The sequence below is a fragment of the Bubalus bubalis genome, chromosome 15 (genome assembly GCF_019923935.1).
Source record: "Bubalus bubalis isolate 160015118507 breed Murrah chromosome 15, NDDB_SH_1, whole genome shotgun sequence".
Taxonomy (NCBI): Eukaryota; Metazoa; Chordata; class Mammalia; order Artiodactyla; family Bovidae; genus Bubalus; species Bubalus bubalis.
Window position 1 is genome coordinate 17,200,336 of NC_059171.1, and position 22,925 is coordinate 17,223,260.

At 35.6% G+C, this 22,925-nt stretch overlaps 1 protein-coding gene across 23 annotated transcripts in view; it reads left to right on the plus strand.

The window, feature by feature from the left end:
* Positions 1-22,925, plus strand: part of VPS13B (vacuolar protein sorting 13 homolog B) — an 848,142-nt gene that overhangs the window by 203,537 nt on the left and 621,680 nt on the right. Inside the window, exon 18 of one of the 23 annotated variants that reach the window (XM_044928335.2) lies at positions 21,595-21,886. The exons of the other annotated variants lie outside the window; for them this stretch is intronic. Coding sequence (XP_044784270.2) covers positions 21,595-21,797 — 203 coding nt within the window. The 3' untranslated portion in view covers positions 21,798-21,886. Of the gene's footprint in view, positions 1-21,594; positions 21,887-22,925 lie in introns of those variants that run through there. 23 annotated transcript variants of the gene reach the window in all.

Sequence of the window (22,925 nt, forward strand, 5' to 3'; positions counted from 1 at the left end):
CTGTGTGACCCCATAGACGGCAGCCCACCAGGCTCCGCCGTCCCTGGGATTCTTCAGGCAAGAACGCTGGAGTGGGTTGCCATTTCCTTCTTGGGAGAGTGTAATTGAGAACTGATAGGTTATATGAAGTTGAAAAGTAATTAAATGAGTTATAAAAAAAAATCAGTGCTTCATTTTTCCTTGGTAACTAGTATGTTATTTGTAAGGAAGTGTCCTAAAAAGCGCAGAATGAATAGACCTCTAAACTGCATAATACGGTTCAATATGTAACAGTAACTGACTGTTGAAAACACAATGAAGTTTAGTCACTAAGAATAATAAAGTTATTTTTAGAATGTATGGATGTTTGGGGCTTCAGTATGCTGACCACAATTAAGCTTATAGATTAAATTTAAGTAAAAGTCATATGGTTTTAAAGGTTTATCTTTTAAAATTACTCTTATTTTAGTTCATTTAGTTCATTTCCTGTCTTCATCAAGAAATTTATAGAACACTGTACTTGAACCAGGTGCATTATATGGCACTAGGGTTATTAAGATGAGGCAGGCACAGATTAAAAGAGTTTCATCCTTAATAGAGAAACATACATAAATAAGCAGATAGTTATAATACAGTATAGTAGGTACTGCTGTATGTTGAAAAGAGAGACACAAAAAAAGATCAGTTAATTGGTTTTGAAGTCTTCATAGAGGAGGTGGCATTTAACTAAGACATATGTAAGGTAAGAATCTGCTAAATGGCATGTGGCTATGAGTGTGAACATTAGTGCGGAATGAGGGTGGTGGGTAGTTATTTCATCAGATGCTTGATATTAAATGAATGTTTGTGCACCGTTAAAAATGAACATTTTAATTTGTAGGTAGAAAGAATAATTTTTTGAAATGGAAACTGTGCTTGTTGGATTCTCCAGGAAGCAGACATTGAGATGGAGTTAGGACTGCAAATTGTTTACTAGAGAGTAACACCTGTGAAAAGAAAAGAATGGGAGCAGGAGTGGTCAAACCAGTCTTCATGTTGTGAAGCTGACTTGACCAAGTCTCTACCAATCCAGTCAGGAACCTCTGGAACAAAGTTGGAGGAGTCCTGCTGCACTGGGTGCAAAGTGCTACTTGATCTATGTGATGGTTGAGTCTGCCAATGTGGAACCCATTGACAGGGAGGGTTGATTGTAAGGGATTTGAACATCTGCGGATTTTGATATCTGTTGGGGTTGAGAGAGTGCGGGTTTTGGAACCAATGTTCCATTGATACCCAGGGAAGATTGTGCGTCCTTCATTGGAGAGCTGAAACAGACTCTAAAGAAGCCCATCTGGAGGCTGTTGGCTAACCACACTTCGTACAGCTGGGCAGTGTGTCTTTTGTTGGAGGGTAACCTAAGGTGTCTGCCACAAAGATGGTTTGGGTCTTGGAATGGTATTAATCATTCATTCATTCAGTAACTATCACTGGTGGCGGTGGTGGTTTAGTCGCTAAGTCGTGTCCGACTCTTGCGACCACATGGACCGTACCCTGCCAGCCTCCTCTGTCCATGGGGATTCTCTAGGCAAGAATACTGGAGTGGGTTGCCAGTTCCTTCTCCAGGGGATCTTCCCAACCCAAGAATCAAACCTAGGTCTCGTGCATTGCAGGCAGGTTCTTTACCAACTGAGCTGTGAGGGAAGCCCCAACTACCACTGGACACATGTGCTAGGAGTAGTGCTAGACATGGCTCTGGTCAGCAAAGCAGTTATGTCACTTTTGTCATGTAGGGAAAAGATCTGGAAGAGCAATATTCCAAACAAAAGGAACATTGATTATAAAGCCCCTCTCCAGTGGTCATGTATGGGTGTGAGAGTTGGACTATGAAGAAGGCTGAGCGCTGAAGAATTGATGCTTTTGAACTGTGGTGTTGGAGAAGACTCTTGAGAGTCCCTTGGACTGCAAGGAGATCCAACCAGTCCATTCTGAAGGAGATCAACCCTGGGATTTCTTTGGAGGGAATGATGCTGAAGCTGAAACTCCAGTACTTTGGCCACCTCATGCGAAGAGTTGACTCATTGGAAAAGACTGATGCTGGGAGGGATTGGGGGCAGGAGGAGAAGGGGACGACACAGGATGAGATGGCTGGATGCCATCACTGACTCAATGGACGTGAGTTTGAGTGAACTCCGGGAGTTGGTGATGGACAGGGAGGCCTGGCATGCTGCGATTCATGGGGTCACAAAGAGTCGGTCATGACTGAGCCACTGAACTGAAGGGTAACAGTTTGGCACAGAAGACGGAAAGAAGGCCACTTTGGCTGCAAAGTTCTGAAAAAGAGAGGGAGACAGGGAGGGACAGGGAAGGAAGGGAAATGAGGTCAGAGAGTTGGAAGGCCTTGCAAGCCACAGTAAGGACTTTGGATTTTGTTCTAATTGCAATGGGAGGTCATTGGAGGGTTTTAAGCAGAAGAATGACACAATTTGACTTACGATTTGAAAGTTTACTTTTGCTTACCAGCTTCCACATTTAGTAGTAATGGTGCAAATATGTCTTGACTTTTGACTTTTGATACATCATGTAGTCAGTTGGAGGATTCTTTTACATTTACATTGGCAATGGTATAATATAATATCTGCTGAAAAGATACATACATACACACCCACATCCTTTAAAAACACATTATTTCCATTATCAGAGTCTGTTTTTACTGATTTCTTTTATTTCTATAGTAACCCATTAATCAGTTCTTTTGTTTTTAAGTGACTATTTGATACTCAGTTACAAGTCATATTAATTATAGTTTTTAGCTATGTATAGAACCTTTTTTTTTTCCTTTTTGCCTATTCTTAGCTCTGAAAAAAACACAAATAAACTTCTTTGTTGGAATTTTATTTAGGCATTTGAAACTCTTTGTGAGAATGTGCTGTGAGTCTTTAAAGTTTAACTAGTCCCTTACTGAATCCATACAACTCTCTGGTGTAGTGCAGGACAGAATTTAAAGATCCCAGGTTTCTTGCATATAGCAGAGACCTGCACGTTGCTGGCTTCCAGAGCTGCTCTTATTTTTCTTGCTATCACAAGTTTGCCCTCCTCCTACAGGAATTTTTAGGACTCTTGTCTCCACTCAAATTATTGACTTTTCCAATATAGGATGATTTTAGTTATTTACGATTCTTATTTAAGGCTTGTATTATTTTTGCTGAACATTGTTTTAGTTTTTTCTGAAAAGTGTTTTCTCAGTACTAAAGTTTGAACCTTGGCCCCACCATTTGTTAACCACATGACCTAGTTAAGTCTCTTTACCTCTTTAAGACTCAGTTTCCTTCTCTGTAGAATGGGGAAGACCAGTGGTACCTGTTTTTATAGGCCTATGGCGAAAAGTAAGGGAAGTAATGCAAAATGTTTGGTATACCACCATTGTTCTATAAGTATAAATTGTCACTCTTTTTACTCTTACTTTAAGCTCTAGTTTTTAGTTTATTAGGGATGTATGGAAATACAAATTCAGTTGGTTTTCATCTAAAATCTGCTCTTCAGCTTTAGTTCTGGCCTCAGTCTTTGAAAGATTGAATAGCAGAATAGCCACTTCAGTGTCATTTTTGGCATTCTTGAATTTGTGTGTAAAAATTCTTGCAGCCTAACAGCATCAGTTTAATAAATGAGGCATATCACTTGGATTTATTATTAAGGTCTCAATTTTCACTTTCAATTACATGTAAAACATTCTTTGTATAACCGAAAATGAGCATTTCCTCATTGGTTTTATGTGTTGAAACTCTGTTAGTGAGTTGAAATATAAATATTTATTTTAAGAGAAAAATACTATAAGTACAAATGGTTTTAAACACTGTTAATTTTGTATGTAACAGTAATTATTATTTTAAAAGTTCAATGATTAGGTGTAGAGATTGATAGGTAACAAATATTAATATCATACCTTATTTAGATAACTTTATAAGGTCTTTTCATTTTTCTAAGTTAAAAATGTTCTTAAAGAGTTAATAAAAATAGAAGTTGGATTATACTCTTACTCTTTGTAGAATCTATAGTTTTTTAATGTGTTAGCGTTAATAAAACTTTAACATTTTCTTAATATTCTAGTTTTAGCAACAAGTCTCTCAAGATATGATCCCATCTCAAGATGGAAATTCACATCTTACGAGGTTGGATTAAACACAGAAATCAGAATATTTGAGGAGGGATAACTCAAAATGGTGCTAACTCATATCTAAGAAAATTGTCTTTTAGTAGTGAAAAAATATAATGAGTTTGAAAAGAAGAAGGTATTAAAGAACTGTAAGATATCCATAACACATTCTGTTTTCCCAATCAAATTATAGACTTTTTCAGGCATACTTTCTAGCCATTTCTGTGGAAGTTTAATTATTTTATGGATGTAAGAAAACTTAATAGCCCGGTGAAAAGATCAGCACCAACAGTGTTAGCCAAAGGAATCCTGTTCTCCTATCTACAATTGAACATATATTTTGTACTGAGTATGTGCAGACTAGAGACTACAGAAATAACCTAGCAGCTGATAGCAAATGAGAAATTGTATACTATACTATCAATTAAAAGTCAGTTCTTAAAATGCTTAATAAAAATTTATAATGATAATTTTTACTGAAATAATTACTCTTATTTCAGAAATTCATTCTGTTATGATGATATATGGCTTTGACTAGACCTGAGTAGTATGCTTTTTTTTTTTTTTTTATAACAATATAGGAAAATAGTAAACGTTTTCTTTTTCTCCTTCTATGTACCTAAAATATAAATCAGTTTACCAAGGGTATATAGAATATTGGGTAGTTTTAGAAGAGTTTCTAACATCAAAATCTTGCATTTCCATTCTACAAATTTTCAGAGGCCAGTTTCTATTTTAATTAATAATTTAGTAGATTATATATTATGCATGTTCAATCATAACCATTGCCAGATGTTTTTCTTCTTACTACCTTACATCCACATTTTAAAAAAAGTAATTGAAGTACCTTCTAACATAACTTCCATACAAAGAAGAGTATCATGAAAACATTTTCTGTATATTATTTCATTTTCCCCTTACATCAGTACTTATAATATCTGCTCTCAGGTCTTTGGTAAGATAGTCATTAAAGCACTAACTGAAATATAGGAGGGTGATACATAAATAAATTTTGCTTTTTAGCTTTGGCTGTGGTGGAACATTCTGGTAACTGTTTATTGATTCCATTGCCAATAGATGCAACAGAGAAGGTGGGGATGGAACTTTTATAGTTTATAAGCAATTGTGTGGTATCCAAATAAGTAATACAAGGCATATTTTAACAATACAGGAACTGGTTTAATTTAATTAACTGAGATCAAATGTGGTGTGCCTCCCACTTGTGGTAAGCCACAGTGGCATTTATATGCTGATGCTTCAAAAGCACTACTGTTTTATCTACCTTTATTGGCCAAGTGTACCATGGAGGCATTATCTAAGGCCTGGAAAATAGATCTCATGGATTTTGCTTTAATGATAAGTCTAATATATTAATTATATTAATTAACATATTAATATAATTCATTTATTGATGTCAATTTAGTGGAATTTCTAAAATCTGTTCTTAATGACTTTTAAGTATGAAACTGATGATTTTACCATGTTTCCTAAAGCAGAGAACAGATGAATTACAAGAATTTGTTTCTAACTCAGTAAGCAATTATCATTATGACCTATTACATTCACCCTATAAAATAATGTATATTGCTAAAAGAAGGCAAGTAGAGAATGGAGAAAAAAGAATTGAAATTTTATGTGTAGAATATTTTGGAAACCCTTAACATACATTTCATTATGCTGTGTCAACTGTCTTATACATAAAGCACTTATAAAAAATTCCAGTCCTATGGTTATTTTAACTTATATAGTAAAAGAGATTTATATATATAATAAACTGCAAATATTTAGTGTTTGCTATTACAGATACTTTTTGGATTAGTTGATAAGAACTTTAAAATTTGCTATGAAGTTAGAAGTATAATTCTAAAATTCTATCACAATTATTTTTCAATATGTTGCCAATGCAGGGATAGTAATTAAAGTCTTATATAAAATGGTAGGAACAAGTGACCAGAATAATAGGCTTATTTTAGTTAAGAGGTAACCAAGTCATAGAAATATACTGTCAGTAAGAAATGAATAAACATTAATAAAAAGTCACGATTAAAACAAAAAGTGTAATGAATGTCTTTGGACAGTAGGGACACCTTGTTAGGGATATGGCACTAAAGGTTGTCAGTTAAGGATGGCATTGTATAAATAATTTCAGTAATAGAATAGTTTTTCCTATTTCTCCATATTAAATTCTAATGAAAGAATTAATCCTCAGATTTAAAAATCCTTAGAGGTTTTATTTTTTTTTATTACCTTAGAAGAATACCTATTTGTGGTGATACATAAAAACAAACCCACTGTGGATTGTTTTTATTGTTAAATGGGGGAAACAGTTTGCAAACGAATACTATAATGTGATCATATTTGTGTGTGTATATTTTAAAGTATATTATTATATTTGCATATCCATAGCAAAATGCCTAGAAAGATATACCAAAAATATTAATAATGACTGCCTTTGGGGAGTGGAATTAAGATTATTAGTGGAGGAGGGCAAAATAAGAGACTTTTACTTTATACCCTTCTATACTATGGGGCTTCCCAGGTGGCACTAGCAGTAAAGAACCTGCCTGCCAGTTCTAAAGATAAAAGAGACACAGGTTTGATCCCTATGTTGGAAAAATCCATTGGAGGAGAAAATGGCAACCCACTCCAGTATTCTTGCCTAGAGAATCCCATGGACAGAAGAGTCTAGTGGGCTACTGTTCATAGGCTTGCAAAGAGTTGGACATGGGTGAAGTGACTTAGCACACATGCACATAGGGATATGTAATTAATTTCTGTTAACTTGATTACTACCAATAATGCAGTCTCAGTTCAGTTTAGTTGCTCAGTCGTGTCCGACTATGCGACCCCATGAATTGCAGCATGCCAAGCCTCCCTGTCCATCACCAACTCCCAGAGTTTACCCAAACTCATGTCCATCGAGTCAGTGATGCCATCCAGCCATCTCATCCTCTGTCGTCCCCTTCTCTTCTGCCCCCAATCCCTCCCAGCATCAGAGTCTTTTCTGGTGAATCAACTTTTCGCATGAGGTGGCCAAAGTCCTGGAGTTTCAGCTTTAGCATCATTCCTTCCAAAGAAATCCCAGGGCTGATCTCGTTTAGAATGGACTGGTTGGATCTCCTTGCAGTCCAAGGGACTCTCAAGAGTCTTCTCCAACACCACAGTTCAAAAGCATCAATTCTTCGGCGCTCAGCCTTCTTCACAGTCCAACTCTCACATCCGTTCATGACCACAGGAAAAACCATAGCCTTGACTAGATGAACCTTTGTTGGCAAAGTAATGTCTCTGCTTTTGAATATGCTCTCTAGGTTGGTCATAACTTTCCTTCCAAGGAGTAAGCGTCTTTAATTTCATGGCTGCAGTCACCATCTGCAGTGATTTTGGAGCCCCCCAAAATAAAGTCTGACACTGTTTCCACTGTTTCCCCATCTATTTGCCATGAAGTGATGGGACCAGATGCCATGATGTTCGTTTTCTGAATGTTGAGCTTTATTTTTTATTTTTTTTTTAAATTTTATTTTATTTTTAAACTTTACATAATTGTATTAGTTTTGCCAAATATCAAAATGAATCTGCCACAGGTATACATGTGTTCCCCATCCTGAACCCTCCTCCCTCCTCCCTCCCCATACCATCCCTCTGGGTCGTCCCAGTGCACTAGCCCCAAGCATCCAGTATCGTGCATCGAACCTGGACTGGCAACTCGGTTCATACATGATATTTTACATGTTTCAATGCCATTCTCCCAAATCTTCCCACCCTCTCCTTCTCCCAGAGTCCATAAGACTGAGAGTGAAGTAAGCCAGAAAGAAAAACACCAATACAGTATAGTAATGCATATATATGGAATTTAGAAATGCGGTAACAATAACCCTGTGTACGAGACAGCAGAAGAGACACTGATGTATAGAATGTTGAGCTTTAAGCCAACTTTTTCACTCTCCAGTTTCACTTTCATCAAGAGGCTTTTTATTAGTTCCTCTTCACTTTCTGCCATAAGGGTGGTGTCATCTGCATATCTGAGGTTATTGATATTTCTCCCGGAAATCTTGATTCCAGCTTGTGCTTCTTCCGGCCCAGCGTTTCTCATATTTCAAATTTGTGTTTTTATTTTTGTATAGATATATATGCAGGGATGGAATTACTATTTCATATGGTAGTTCTCAGCTTTTTGCGAATCCTCTGTAATATTTTCCACAGTGGCTGCACCAGTATACATTCCCATTAATAGTTTATGAGGGTTCTCTTGTCTTCAACATTCTCACCAACATTTGCTATTTGAGTTCTTTCTGGTGAAGTCCTTCTGACAGGTGTAAATGATGATATTTCATTGTGGACTTGATTTGCATTTCCATGGTGGTTATCTATGTTGAGCATCTTTTCATATGCCTCTTGGCCATCTGCATTTCCTCCTTGGAAAAATATCTGTTCAAGTCTTTTGCCCATTTTTAAATTGAGTTGTTTGTTTTTATGTGATATTGAGTTGTATTAGCTGTAAGTTTTGGATATGAACTTGTAGGTTATATCATTGGCAGATATTTTCTCCCATTTAGGTTGTCTTTTCATTTTGTGAGTGGTTTTCTTTGTTGTGCAGCAGCTTTAAAGTTTAATTAAATGTTTATTGTTTGCTTTTATTTTGTTTTTTTTTTTGCTTTAGGGGATATATCCTAAAAGTTATTGCTGTGATTTATGTCAAAGAGTGTTCTGCCTATTTTTTCCTGTAGAAGTTTCTGGTCTTAGAAATCTCTAGAGGTGATTTCTGGTCTTAATTCATTTTGAGTTCTTGTTTTGTATATGGTGTTAGAGAATTGTCTTACTTTATTCTTTTACATGTAGCTATCTAGTTTTCCCAGCTTTATGTATTGAAGGCTGTCTTTTCTCTCTCGTATATTCTTGCCTCCTTCGTTATAAATTAATTGACCGAAAGTACTGGATTTATTTCTGGCTCTTATGTTCTGTGCCATTGATACATGTATCTTTTTGCCTCAGTATCATACTGTTTTGATTACTGTAGCTTTCAAGTATAGTCTGAAAGCAGAATGATACCTCTAGCTCTGTTTTTCTTTTTCAAGATTGTTTGGCTATTTTGAGGTCTTTGGTGTTTCCATGCTGATTTTAAAATTATTTGTTTTAGTTCTGTGTAAAATTCCATTAGTTCCAAAAGTTCCAGTTGAATGAATCCGTCAGTTACCTTGGTTATCGTGGTCATTTTAATAATAATTATTTTTCTAGTCCAAGAACATTGTATATCTTTCCATCTATTTGTGTTGTCTTTAGCTTTTTCATCAGTTTTTTGTAGTTTTCTGAGTTCTGTTCTTTTACCTCCTCCTGTGTGTGTGTGTGCGTGCGCACGCGTGCTCAGTTTCTCAGTTGTCTCCAACTTTTTGCGACCCCATGGACTGTAGCCTGCCATGCTCCTCTGCCCATGGAATTTTCCAGACTAGAATACTGGTGTGGTGCTGTTTCCTACTCCAGGGTATAAGGAGGTTTATTCCTAAGTATTTTCTTCTTTTTGATGTGGTGGTAAATGGGATTTTTTCCTTCATTTCTCTTTCTGATAGTTTATTTTTTGTGTAGAGAAATGCAACAAATTTCTGTATGTTAATTTTGTATCCTGCAACTTTATAGACTTTATTGATAAACTCTAATAGTTTCCTGGTGTTCTCCATAGAATTTTCTATGTATGGAAACATGCCGTCTTCAGACAGTGACAGTTTTACTTCTTCTTTTCCAACTTGAATTCCTTTTGTTTCTTTTCCTTGTCTGATTGCACTGGTAACACTTTGAATACAAGTTGAATGAAAGTGGTGAGAATGAGCACTAATTTGAAAAGATACAAGCACCCCATGTTCACAATAGTGTTATTTACAGTTAAAAAGATACAGAAGCAACCAAAGTGTCCAACAGATGAATGCATGAAGAATATGTGGTGTGTGTGTGTATATATATATACACACATGCACATATATGGGCTTCCCTGATAGCTCAGATGGTAAAGAATCTGTTTATAATGCGGGGAGACCTGGATTCAATTCCTTGGTCAGTAAGACCCCATGGAGAAGGGCATGGCAACCCACTCCAGTATTCTTGCCTGGAGAATCCCATGGGCAGTGGAGCCTGGTAGGCTATAGCCCATGGGGTCGCAAAGAGTCAGGCACAACTGAGTGACTAACATGACAAATACACACAAACTACTCAGTCATAAAAATAGAATAAAATGTTGCCATTTGCAGCAACATGGATTTGGAAGGTACTATGTTAAATGAAATAAACAGAGACAAATACTTTATGATATCACTATTTATGAAATCTAGAAAAAAGAACCAACTGGTGAATATAACAAAAAAAAGAAACAGACTCAGATTTAGAGAACAGACTATGAGGAGAGACGGAAGGGGACAGGGGATGTATAAAATATGTTACTAGGATATATTGTACAATACAAGAATATAGCCAATATTTTAAAGTAACTGTAAATGTAGTGTAACATTTAAAACTTTTGAGTCAGTATATTTACACCTGTAATTTAGATATTATACTCCAATATATATCTATAAAAATTAAATATACCCTATATTTCTCCCATCATACTATCTATCATATTTTACCATAATTCCTGGTCACTTCTGATTTTTAGACAGTTTTTGTAGGAAAAGACAATGTCTGTGGTTAGCATGCATAAAATAAGTGTTTTAAATGAATGGATTCTGGTTCTAGTATTTATCAGTTTTTAAATTCAGGAAACATTTATTAAATGCTTAAATATTACCTTACCTCTTTGTTCTGCCTGGTGAGAATGGGGGAGAACTAGTGGCCATGAGGCAATTAGGTGGAAAAATGATGCCTGTGTTGAGCTTTGTAAGATGGGTAAATCTGGATCCGGTAACTAGTAAAATTAAATTTTATGATTTTTTAAAAAATATATTCTGAAACTATTTTAGTTGAATAAAAAGGAAGTCAAGGGATACTTGCTTACAATAAGATTCATAATCAAGTAAGAAAAAATAAAACTTTTATAAGAAATTAATTTCTCATGAAAAATCTAAAAGAACAGTTCAAAATGTGCAAATTCTTCATGTTAAGATTGACAGATTTTGGCCAGTTTATCTTTATTTCAGTTCATTTTAAAATGAAAATAATTTAAAAAATAGTTTTAAGCACTGAGATTAACTGCATGTTAAAGAATGAATAGCATTATATTAAAAACGCATAATATGCCTGACACGACTGAAGTGACTTAGCAGCAGCAGCAGTGAATGGTAAGAGTATGTTTTAGATATATCTTGGATTTCCAGAAACATCCAATGGGCAAATACCTTCCAGCATAAATTGTGTTATAAGCCTTTTTGTTTATTATTATACTCGTTGGAAAAATAAGAATGAGCAATATTACTAGAAAAGTCTGAAATATTTAATAGTCTAAATAATAATAATTTACATTTATTTACCTTGTACAGTTTACTTTGGTATTTCTGGCTTTCCACCAGTGACATATCCTGATAGTAAGTAAATCTTAATAATCTCTGGTAAACTGTCAATTTGGTTTTTGAAAAATAGTCAATTAAAAGATATTGCAATATAGCACTATGTTTTTCTAACTAACTTTGTAAAAGAATAAGTTTGTTTTTAATCTTGGTTATTCTTTGATTCTATTTTACTCATAAGAGAAAGCTTAGGCATTTATTTTTTTTTTAACCCTTAAATTTTTTATTAAGTTAAAATTAATACTGGGCCAGTTCTTTGATGAGTATCGATACAAAAGTCCTTAGCAAAATATGATTAAACCAACTCTAGCAATGTATAGAAAGGGTCATACATCATGATTATGCTGAATTCATTCCAGCGATGCAAGGATGGTTCAACATATACAAGTCAATCTTTGTGAGACACCACATTAACAAAGGGAAAGACAAAAACCACATGATTGCCTCATGTGATGCAGAAAAACCATTTGACAAATTTAAGCATCCGTTTATGATAAAAAGTCTCATAAAATGGGTATAGAGGGAACATACCTCAACATAATAAAAGCCATTTATGGTAAAGTGAAAGCGAAAGTCGCTCAGTCGTGTCCAACTCTGTGTAACCCCATGGACTATACAGTCCGTGTAATTCTCCAGGCTAGAATACTGGAGTGGGTAGCCTTTCCTTTTTCCAGGGGATTTTCCCAAGCCAGGTCTCCCGCATTGCAGGCTGATTCTTTACCAGCTGAGCCACAAGGAGGCCCATTTATGGCAAACCCACAACCGATATAATACTCAATTGTGAAGTCAGAAAGCCTTCCTGCTAAATTCAGGAACAATACAAGGATTCTTAGTCTCACTAGTTCTGTTCAGCATAGTATTGGAAGTCTTAGCCACAGCAGTCAAAAAAAAAAGTATCCAAATTGGAGAGGAAGAGGTACAACTGTCACTGTTTGTAGATACCATGACTATGTAGAGAACCCTGAAGTCTCTACCCCAAACCTATTAGAATTAACAAATGAATTCAGCAAGGTAGCAAGGTGCAAGATTAATATTCAGAAATCTGTTGCATTTCTTTACACTAATAGCAAAATATGAGAAAGAGAAAAATTTAAAAATCCTGTTTTAAATCACATCCAAAAAATTAAATTCCTAGGAGTAAACTTAACCAAGGAGATGAAAGACCTATATGCTGAAAACCATAAAACACAGGTAAAGGAAACAAAAGATGATTCAAAGCAATGGAACGACGTTCCCTGCTCTTGAATTGGAAGAATTAATATGGTTAAAATGTCCATGGTATCCAAAGTATCTACAGATACAATGCAGTCCCACAAATACCATATTTCTCACAGTGCTAGAAAAAATACTAAAATTTATATGGAATCACAGGAGATCTAGAATTGCCAAAGCAATCCTGAAGTAAAAGAACAAAGCTGAAGGCATAATCCTTGCAGGCTTCACACTGTACTATAAAAACTATAGTAATTGAAACAGCATGGTACAGCCAAAAAAATAGATCAGTGGAACAGAGCAGATAATCCATAGTAAACGGATGTACCTGTGGTCAGTTTATCCACGACAAAGGAGGCAGGAATATGAAATAGAGAAAAGGCAGTTTCTTGAACAAATGGTGTTGGGAAAACTGGACAGCTACATGTAAATCAGTGAAATTAGAACATTCCCTCACACCGTATGCAGATAGAAACTTAATGGTTTAAAGACCTACATATACAACATAGTGCATAACCATAAAACTTGTAGAGATGAACAATGGTTAAATTATTTTTTCACATAAATCATAGCAATAATTTCTTAAATTGGTCTCCCAAGACAAACGAAATAAAAGGAAAAGTAAACAAATGGAACCTAATTAAGCTCACATGCTTTTATACAACAAAAGAAACTGTAAAACATAACAAAAAGACAACATATGGAATGAGAGAAAATATTTGCAAATGATGATTCTGACAAGAGTTTATTATCCAAAATACATGGACAATTCATACAGCTCAGTATCAAGACAAACCACAAACAACTCAATTAAATAGTTGGCAGAAGACCTAAATAGATGTTTCTGCAAAGAAGACATACAAGTGGCCAACAGGCATATGAAAAGATGCTTAGAAACACTATTTGAGACATGTAAATAAAATCCACAATGAGGTATCACCTCACACAGGTCAGAGTAGCCATCCATCATCAAGAAGTCTGCAAATATTAAACACTGGAAAGGGTGTGGAAAAACACAACTGTCTGACACTGTTGGTGGGAATGTAAGTTGGTGCTGCTGTGGAAAACAGTGTGGAGTTTTCCTTAAAAACGAAAAATAGAGCTGCCATATTATCCAGCAATCCCACTTCTGGATATATTTCCAGTAAAAATGAAAAACCCAATTTGAAAAGATACATGCACTCCCTTTTTCATAGCAGCGCTATTTATTACATCCAAGATGTGAGAACACCCCAAATGCTTATGAACAGAAATTCGCTTAAGAAGATGTGATATACATACATATATATAAATACACACACACACACACACAATGAAGTATTACTCAGCTATAAAAAAGAATGCGATATTGCCATTTGCAGCAACATGGCTGGAGGTAGAGAAGTGGTGTAAGTGAGATGGAGAAAGACAAGTACCGTGTGATAACATTAATGTGAAGAATCTGAAAAGTAATGTAAATGAATAAATATACAAAATAGAAATAAGAGTCACAGAAAGCAAACTTATAATTACCAAAGTGGAGAGAGAGGGAGGGATAAATTAGGAGCATGAAGAGAGAAAAACACCACATCTGTAGGTTTGCACTGAGTATGTGTGTGTATTTCATCAAAAGCATATGCATATTCTGTAACCTGCACTTTACACTTAATACCATATTATGGTTATTTTTTCAGTATTACAGTAATACAACTTTTCTTTTATTAAATATATTCATGCTGCTTTATAATATAGAACTACTATTATTTATTAAGGTGTTGCCCTCTTTATGAACATATAGACTGTTACCCTTTTGCCACTAGTTGTATTGGTGCAGCATAACTTTGCATATATTGTGTGGATCACAACAAACTGTGGAAGATTCTTAAAGAGATGGGAATACTAGAGCACCTTACCTGCCTCCTGACAAATCTGTATGCAGGTCAAGAAGCAACAGTTACAAATGGACATGGAACAACAGACTAGTTCCAAAGTGAGAAAGGAATACGTCAAGGCTTTATATTGCTTGTTTAACTTCTGTGCAGAGTACAGCATGAGAAATGCCCGGCTGGATGAAGCACAAGCTGGAATGAGTCCAGATTACTGAGAGAAATATCAATAACCTCAGATATGCAGATAACACCACCCTCATGGCAGAAAGCAAAGAGGAGTAAAGAGCCTCTTGCTGAAAGTGAAAGAGGAGAATGAAAAATTGGCTTAAAACTCAACATTCAGAAAACTAAAATCATGGCATCTGGTCTATCACTTCATGGCAAATAGATGGGGAAACAGTGGGAACAGTGAGAGGCTTTGTTTGGGCTCCAAAATCACTGCAGATGGTGACTGCAGCCATGAAATTAAAAGACGCTTGGTCCTTGGAAGAAAGTTATGACCAGGCCAGAGAGCATATTAAAAAGCAGAGGCATTACTTTGCCAACAGGGGTCTATCTAGTCAAAGCTGTGGTTTTTCCAGTATGGATGGATGGATGGATGGATGGATGTGAGAGTTGGACTATAAAGAAAGCTGAGCGCCGAAGAATTGATGCTTTTGAACTGTGGTGTTGGAGAAGACTCTTGAGAGTCCTTTGGTCTGCAAGGAAATCAAACCAGTCAATCCTAAAGGAGATCAGTCCTGAATATTCATTGGAAGGACTGGTGCTAAAGCTGAAACTCCAATACTTTGGCCACCTGATGCGAAGAACTGACACCTTTGAAAAGACCCTGATGCTGGGAAAGATTGAAGGCAGGAGGAGATGGGGATGTCAGAGCATGAGATGGTTGGATGGCATCACCGACTCGATGGCCATGAGTTTGAGCAAGCCCTGGGAGTTGGTGATGGACAGGGAAGCCTGGTCTGCTGCAGTCCATGGGGTCTCAAAGAGTCGGACACAACTGTGTGACGGAACTGAATTTTGCATGTAAAGTCTCTACAGTTTTGATTTTCTTTCTATGAGATGAATTTAAAATGTGAGATTGTAGGTCAAAGAGAATGTGAATTTCAGCTTAATGAATTTTCTTTTGAAGATACGTAACAGTTTACATTCCTTTTTCTTTTTTTTAAACAAACATAGGTTATAGACCATAGGAATTACTATAAAATGTGAAATATGGAAATTACTATAAAACATAAAATTAAAAGTTACCTATAAATCTGTGACCAAAATGTCATCAATGTGATTGAATTACAGCATAATTTTCCAATTATTTTGTCTCATTATCTGCTTTTTTCCAATTCATTGCATCAGTTGTGTTATAAGCAGCCAAAGTTTATTTTTACATCTTGAGGGAGATTTTGTAATTTTAAGTTCATAATTTATATTATTTTTTTTAAGCCCTTCAGTTTTAAAATGTAGGTTTGCCTTTGTTTTTCCTACTACTTTTTCTTGGAGAGAACAGCTGAAAACTTCCAATAAAATTCATAATACAATCTGGAAATTACAGTTGTAAAATGCAAGGAAAAATAGCTGTGAATTAAGACTGAGAAAGCTTAAATTCTGAATGTGGCTTCTACTTGATTAGTCATGGAATTTTGGTGAAGTTACTTGACCTCTGAGAACCTCAGTTTCTTCCAGTGTTTCCAAGTGTTGAAAATAATGACTTAGTATTTTGAGAGTTATTTACTTGGAAGTGAAGAAAAAGAAGCAAAGATATCAAATGATTTGTTGATAAATGGTCTTGCTCTATGTTTTAGAACCAGAAATAATTTCAGAATTTTTCAGGCTCGGTAATGAGGAGTTCCTTTATGTTCCCTTGCAAATCATTCCTGATCACCTCTAGAGGCAGTTCTTATTCAGATTTCTGTCACCATCGATTAGTTTTGCCTGTTTTTGAAGTTCATGTGAATGGAGTCATATAGCATAGAGTCTTTCGTATCTGATTTCTTTCTCTCAATGGCATGTTTGTAATTCATCCATTATAGCAGAGTACTATAAAGGTAAGCTATGCAATATGTAGTGCTTTTTAACATTTACTTCAGTTCAGTTCAGTCGCTCAGTTGTGTCTGACCTTTGCAACCCCATGAACTGTAGCACACCAGGCCTCCCTGTCCATCACCAACTCCCAGAGTCTACCCAAACCCATGTCCATTGAGTCAATGATGCCATCCAGCCATCTCATCCTCTGTCATCCCCTTCTCCTCCTGCCTTCAGTCTGTCCCAGCATCAGGGTCTTTTCAAATGAGTCAGCTCTTCACATCAGGTGGTCAAAGAATTGGAGTTTCAGCCTCAACATCAGTCCTTCCAAAGAGCACCCAGGACTGATCTCCTTTAGGATGGACTGGTTGGATCTCTTTGCAGTCCAAGGGACTCTCAAGAGTCTTCTCCAACACCACAGTTCAAAAGCATCAATTCTTCGGTGCTCAGCTTTCTTCACAGTCCAACTCTCACATCCATACATGACCACTGGAAAAACCATAGCCTTGACTAGACGGACCTTTGTTGGCAAAGCAATGTCTCTGCTTTTTAAGATGCTATCTAGGTTGGTCATAACTTTCCTTCCAAGGACCAAGTGTCTTTTAATTTCATGGCTGTAGTCACCGTCTGCAGTGATTTTGGAGCCCAGAAAAATCGTCTTGTGTTAAAATATTTGGATAGATTGGTTGATTCTAAGTAAAAAGTGATTTTCAGACCAATATGTATAGCACCATGCCATCTTTATTTTTAAGAAATTGATGTGTGTACTTGTATGCGTGGATGCATATTTGTGTATTACTCATGGATGGATAATAAGTATATATGTAGGTGGTTGATAGTTTTCTGTGCAAAAAGTTTTCTTCATATGAAACAAGTGCCAGTTGTTACTTCTTGGGCAAGTGTAGGACATGGGTGAGATGGAGGATGCAGTATTTTAGGCCTCCTTCTTTATAAACTTAAAAAAGCCATGTAATTATGGGAGAGTTTTGTCTTTTCATTGTTTTTTTGAAGTATTTTTTAAATGCGGAAGAGGGTAAAACATCACCCTACCGATTACATAAAATCTTGAACTATTCTCATTTCCCTTACTCTCCTCCTTATGTCATTCTGTTGTTTCCGAAAATTCTAATTTTGGGGGTAACATTTCCTTCAATTTAGCTCTTAGCAGTTTAAGAATTGCTGTTAAACTCCCGTAAACAGGACTAGTATGCCCTTCGTGGTTTTTCTTGTGTGTTGTCTGTGCACTTGTGTGTGTGTGTTCATGTGTAGATTCCTGGCTATTTGTCTGTTATAATTTACCGTCTTTCCCCAGACGCATATAAAGGCTCTCTTAAAAGTTCTAGTAATTATTTACTAAGTGTAGTATTTTAAACAAGTGAGATATGATTTGTTTAGCTTAATGACAAACTTTTAGATAAAGATTGATCATTTTTTGTAACTGAGGAAAATTTCCAGTGTTTATATGTTGATTGTTGAAAAATATAAACAGAAGTAGAATTAATTTTGGGTATAGATTAAATCTCTGTGGAGTCAGGGAAAGCAACTTGAAATAAATATATATCATACCTTGCTGTCTCCTAGTCACTCTATTTCATAATCAAATCCATGCATATTGAAACTGAAAGTGAAGTTGCTTAGTTGTGTCTGACTCTTTGCAACCCCATGGACTGAAAGTCCCGTCCATGGGATTTTCCAGGCAAGAATACTAGAGTGGGTTGCCATTTCCTTCTCCAGGAGATCTTTCCGACCCAGGCATTGAACCTGGGTCTCCCACATTGTAGGCAGATGCTTTACCATCTGAACCACCGGGGAAGTCACTCTATTTCATAATCAAATCTGTGCATATTAATATCATGTAATATCATTGTAAATAACAGAATAATTATAAAATAGTAACACTTCAGCAGATTGCTAGCAAAAGAGGAATTAAATTTTTTAAATTTAATTTTTATTTTATATTGAAGTGTAGTTGATTAACAATGTTGTGTTAATTTCAGGTGTACAACAAAGTGATTCAGTTATACATATATCCATTGTTTTTCAGATTCTTTTAAAACGATTTTATTGCTATGAAGTGGTTGCCGGTCTCCAAAGATGGCTATGAGCTGTCCTTCTCAGTTTCATTGTGTCCGTTCATTCCTTTGAGTTCAGCCTAGCCCCATAATGCCTTTAACTAATAGATTGTGGCAAAAGTGGATACTGTAGACAGCTGAGACTAAGTAATAAGCTCTGCATTTTATGCCTGCATCACTTAGAGTATTTGCTTTGATCGAAGTCAGCTATTACGTCAAAAGTCTGGTGTCCATGAGACTGTCATGTTGTGAAGAAGTCCAAGGTAGCCAACTGGAGTCACTAATGTAGGGAAAGAGATGCCTGCCTGGTCCCCAATTGTTTCAGTTGTTTTGACTGAGGTGTCTGACACACGAATGATGAAACCATATGCATCACTAGCTCAGTAGCGTCTTCAGGTGATTCTAGTCCCAGCCACCATCTGACTTCAGCTGCATGAGAGCAAGACAGGCGAGATCCACCCAGATGAGTCCAGAAAATCCACAGAACTGTACGAGATAAAAATAGATTGTTGGTTTAAGCCACTGAGTTTTGGAATAGTTCCACATCCATAAATAACCGGAACAGATACTGTTAACTAAAATTTGTTTTAAATGTATTTTATTGTGAACATTAAAGGCCAAGATATTTTACTCACTCTCAGCATATGACACTTTTCTTGATGACAGTATTTTGGGCCAAGAGGTAGTGATGTAAATGTTTGAGATAGAATTGCTGAAAAAGAATTACTGTGTGGTTCAGAACCAAAATTCAGCTGGATCTAGCCTGGAGCATTTAAGGCTACTAGGAAGCTTTAAAGAGCTATGAATCACACCTCAGGGACCCGTCAGTAATATTGGGATCCAGGTTGAATTCCAAGTGTTTCCTATTTATAGTTTCAGAAAAGAATAAGATGTGAGATAATTTACTATAAAGCAGTCTAATTAATTAATTAGAAACCGTTACATCTTTTCCACATTTGCTGTCTCTTTTCATACTTTATTCATTTTTTAAAAAATATTACTTGTTAATAAAATATATTTGACACGTTTATGTTTAATGTATACAGCACATTGAATTAATGTGTTTATGTATTGCAGTATGACTGCCATTGCGGTGTTATCTAGTACCTATGTCACCAGAGCTCATAGAAACAGTAAAATGGTGGTTAATTGGGAAGTGGGAGGGATTCTGTTTAAGGGTACAAACTTGAAACTGTTGCTGCTGCTGCTAAGTCGCTTCAGTCGTGTCTGACTCTGTGCGACCCCATAGACGGCAGCCCACCAGGCTTCCCGTCCCTGGGATTCTCCAGGCAAGAACACTGGAGTGGGTTGCCATTTCCTTCTCCAATGCATGAAAGTGAAAAGTGAAAGTTAAGTCACTCAGTCGTGTCTGACTCGAGCGACCCCATGGACTGCAGCCTACCAGGCTCCTCTGTCCATGGGATTTTCTAGGCAAAAGTACTGGAGTGGGGTGCCATCGCCTTCTCTAAAACTTGAAACTAGTAGGTTAATAAGTCCTGGAGAGCCAGGGTACAGTGTAGTGGTTCTAGACAACAATATTGTATTGTAAACATTGAACTTGCTAGGAGAGTAGATCTTATCAGGGACAGTGTTTTATATGTATATAGAAATACCCATCAGCCTCAAGCCAGCCTGACTTATAAAACTGGGACAGTTTTCAAGTCTTTGCTGTTGTTTTTCCTTCCAGTTTTATTGAGGTATAATTGACAATACAGCATAGTATGTTTAAGGTTTAGAGCATAATGAGTTGACTTACATACATCATTATATGATTGCCACAGTAAGTTTACTGAACATCCATCATCTCAAATAGATGGAAGATAAAGGAAAACAGATTCCTTCATTGTGATGAGAACCCTTTAACTCTGTTCCTACATTAGATCCTATTTTTATTGCTCAGCTAAACTAGGATAGTACTTAATAAAGTTAGGTTTCATGCTGAAGTGTTTAATTTGTAGTTTCTAACGTCCTGTTGTACCTTCCAGATATGAGAAAAAGTGAGTTCCTTCATGTCAGAGACTGCTAGTGTTCCTTGATTACTAACTCTCTGACCTCAAGTTCACTGAAGATTAGTATATTAGGTATAATGCATTCAAGCTTATTTTCTAAGTTATCTTTCATGTTTTGTCAACTGCCAGGTGGACTTGGAGCAGTTCGGGGGAAATGTGGTTAAAGTAGTCATAATTATCAACTGCTTGAAGTGCTTACTTGGTATTTTAAAGAATATGAATAAGGTCACATTTAATTTTGTTGGGAGCTTTCTCCTGATTGCAAAATGATCATGTTTTATATTTTCATTTATTTCCCCTGCCATTTGTAGGTTGATATACTTTCATATCATATTTGAGAAGTAAATATTTGTTCAAAGTCTAATATTAAAACAGCATGTAACTTTTGATAGTTAAATGTCAAATGTAATTTTGGACACAAATAACTTGCATTGGCAAATTCATCTTAAAATACATATGAATTGAAAAGTAGAATTATAAAAATATAGAACTGATAAGTGTTTTAAGATATAGTGATTATGATTTGTAAATATTATTTCCAAGGCATTCAACTGCATTAACTGCCAAAAACTGAAACGAATTTGAAAATTTTTTTCACATTTTGGACTTAATAAACTCATTTATAGATTATTGGTTATGTTTAAAACTAAAAAACAAATTCTACTTTTTGCAGCCTTTCTAAGAAAAACTTAATAAGTAGGCGTACCTTTAAAAATGACACAATCCACCAGTTATTTGATAAGACTAGCATAATCATAAATTTCCTATCCATGCTTTTTCCAAAAATACTAACCCATATTGTTCTCCTTGGACCTGTTGTAGGGATGACTAATCCGACTGCTGAGGTTCCCTTTATGTGTTTGATGGAACACTTGGCTTGCTGGACTACAGCTGTGTGTTTATGTGCAGTGCACACCTGCAGGGGCCTGACAAATAGCTGTAGTATGCAGAGGATACAAAATTACCCTGGCAGTGCTGCAAATAAGGAAGTTTCTGTTTTGAAGTCCATATGTGTGTGTGCTTGAGATGCCAGCTGGGGTATTTATGTTGCATGCACAGATGTAAAACTGCCAACTGATTTTATACCAAATAAAGTTTAATCTTTTTATACGTACTTTGTGTCAAAGTTATGAAGTGGTACATAAGAATGTTCTCACGACTTAAGTCTTTTAAAATAAAAGGTGCTATTAAAAATATGAACTCATGACATGATTAGGAAAGAGGATAGTAACATAGATTGTGTATCTTTGTGTAGAAGAATGTTACTATTGCTATATCATTATATACATAAATAAGGCTTTATTATAATCATTGGTATATATCTTCTTTTGTGGCTAGAGTCAGTCAGGTCTGTGTTTAATTCAATTTATAAATACCGAAATGTGAAGACCAAATTTATACAGTTACCTGAAGTCTTTGGTCTTTCTATTTCTTCAGTATCCTCAAATTTTAACAAGTTGAAATGATTGTGTATTTTGGGTGGCATTCTTATCAATGAATTTAAATTTTTTCTGAAAAAGAATAGCATTATTTACAGGGATATTTTCTAACCCTGTGGAAATTTAAACACCAGTGTAAAAGTAGTCGAAAAGCCAGTTATTCAAAAGGATCTTTGAGAGAGGCTTTTTAAAAGAACATGTCCCCTCTAACAAAATGAAGAAATCCATTTTATTTAATATGTCCACCCTAAACAAGAATAATGATTTGATAGTTGGAAAATTGGTCTTTAAATTAATATTTGCAAATTAGCATTCTTATATTTTTACTGCAGAATTATTTTAGATTTGACATTATTTTAGATTAGTGTTTGCTGGAGTCATTTTCTCTAAGAACTTTCATAGCTTACCAGCTAATAAATTTTTTCAAAGTTTGGTTTCTAGTATTAACGGACTTTTTTATTTTTCTCAAATGAACAATTTTCAAATTATTAATTTTTACTATATTTAATTATGTCTATAAATTAAGAATTTTAGACGTTACATGAAAACTGGTCATCTGAATGGTTATATCTGTTTTTGCTTTGCCTATGATCTCTGAATAGGTTTATCTTGAATGTGACCTGTACTGGCTTATTACCATTTGCAAATGGAGAAAAGGGGTTTAAATGCTTATCCAAAATCATATTAATTTTAATTAGACAAATGTGATGATAC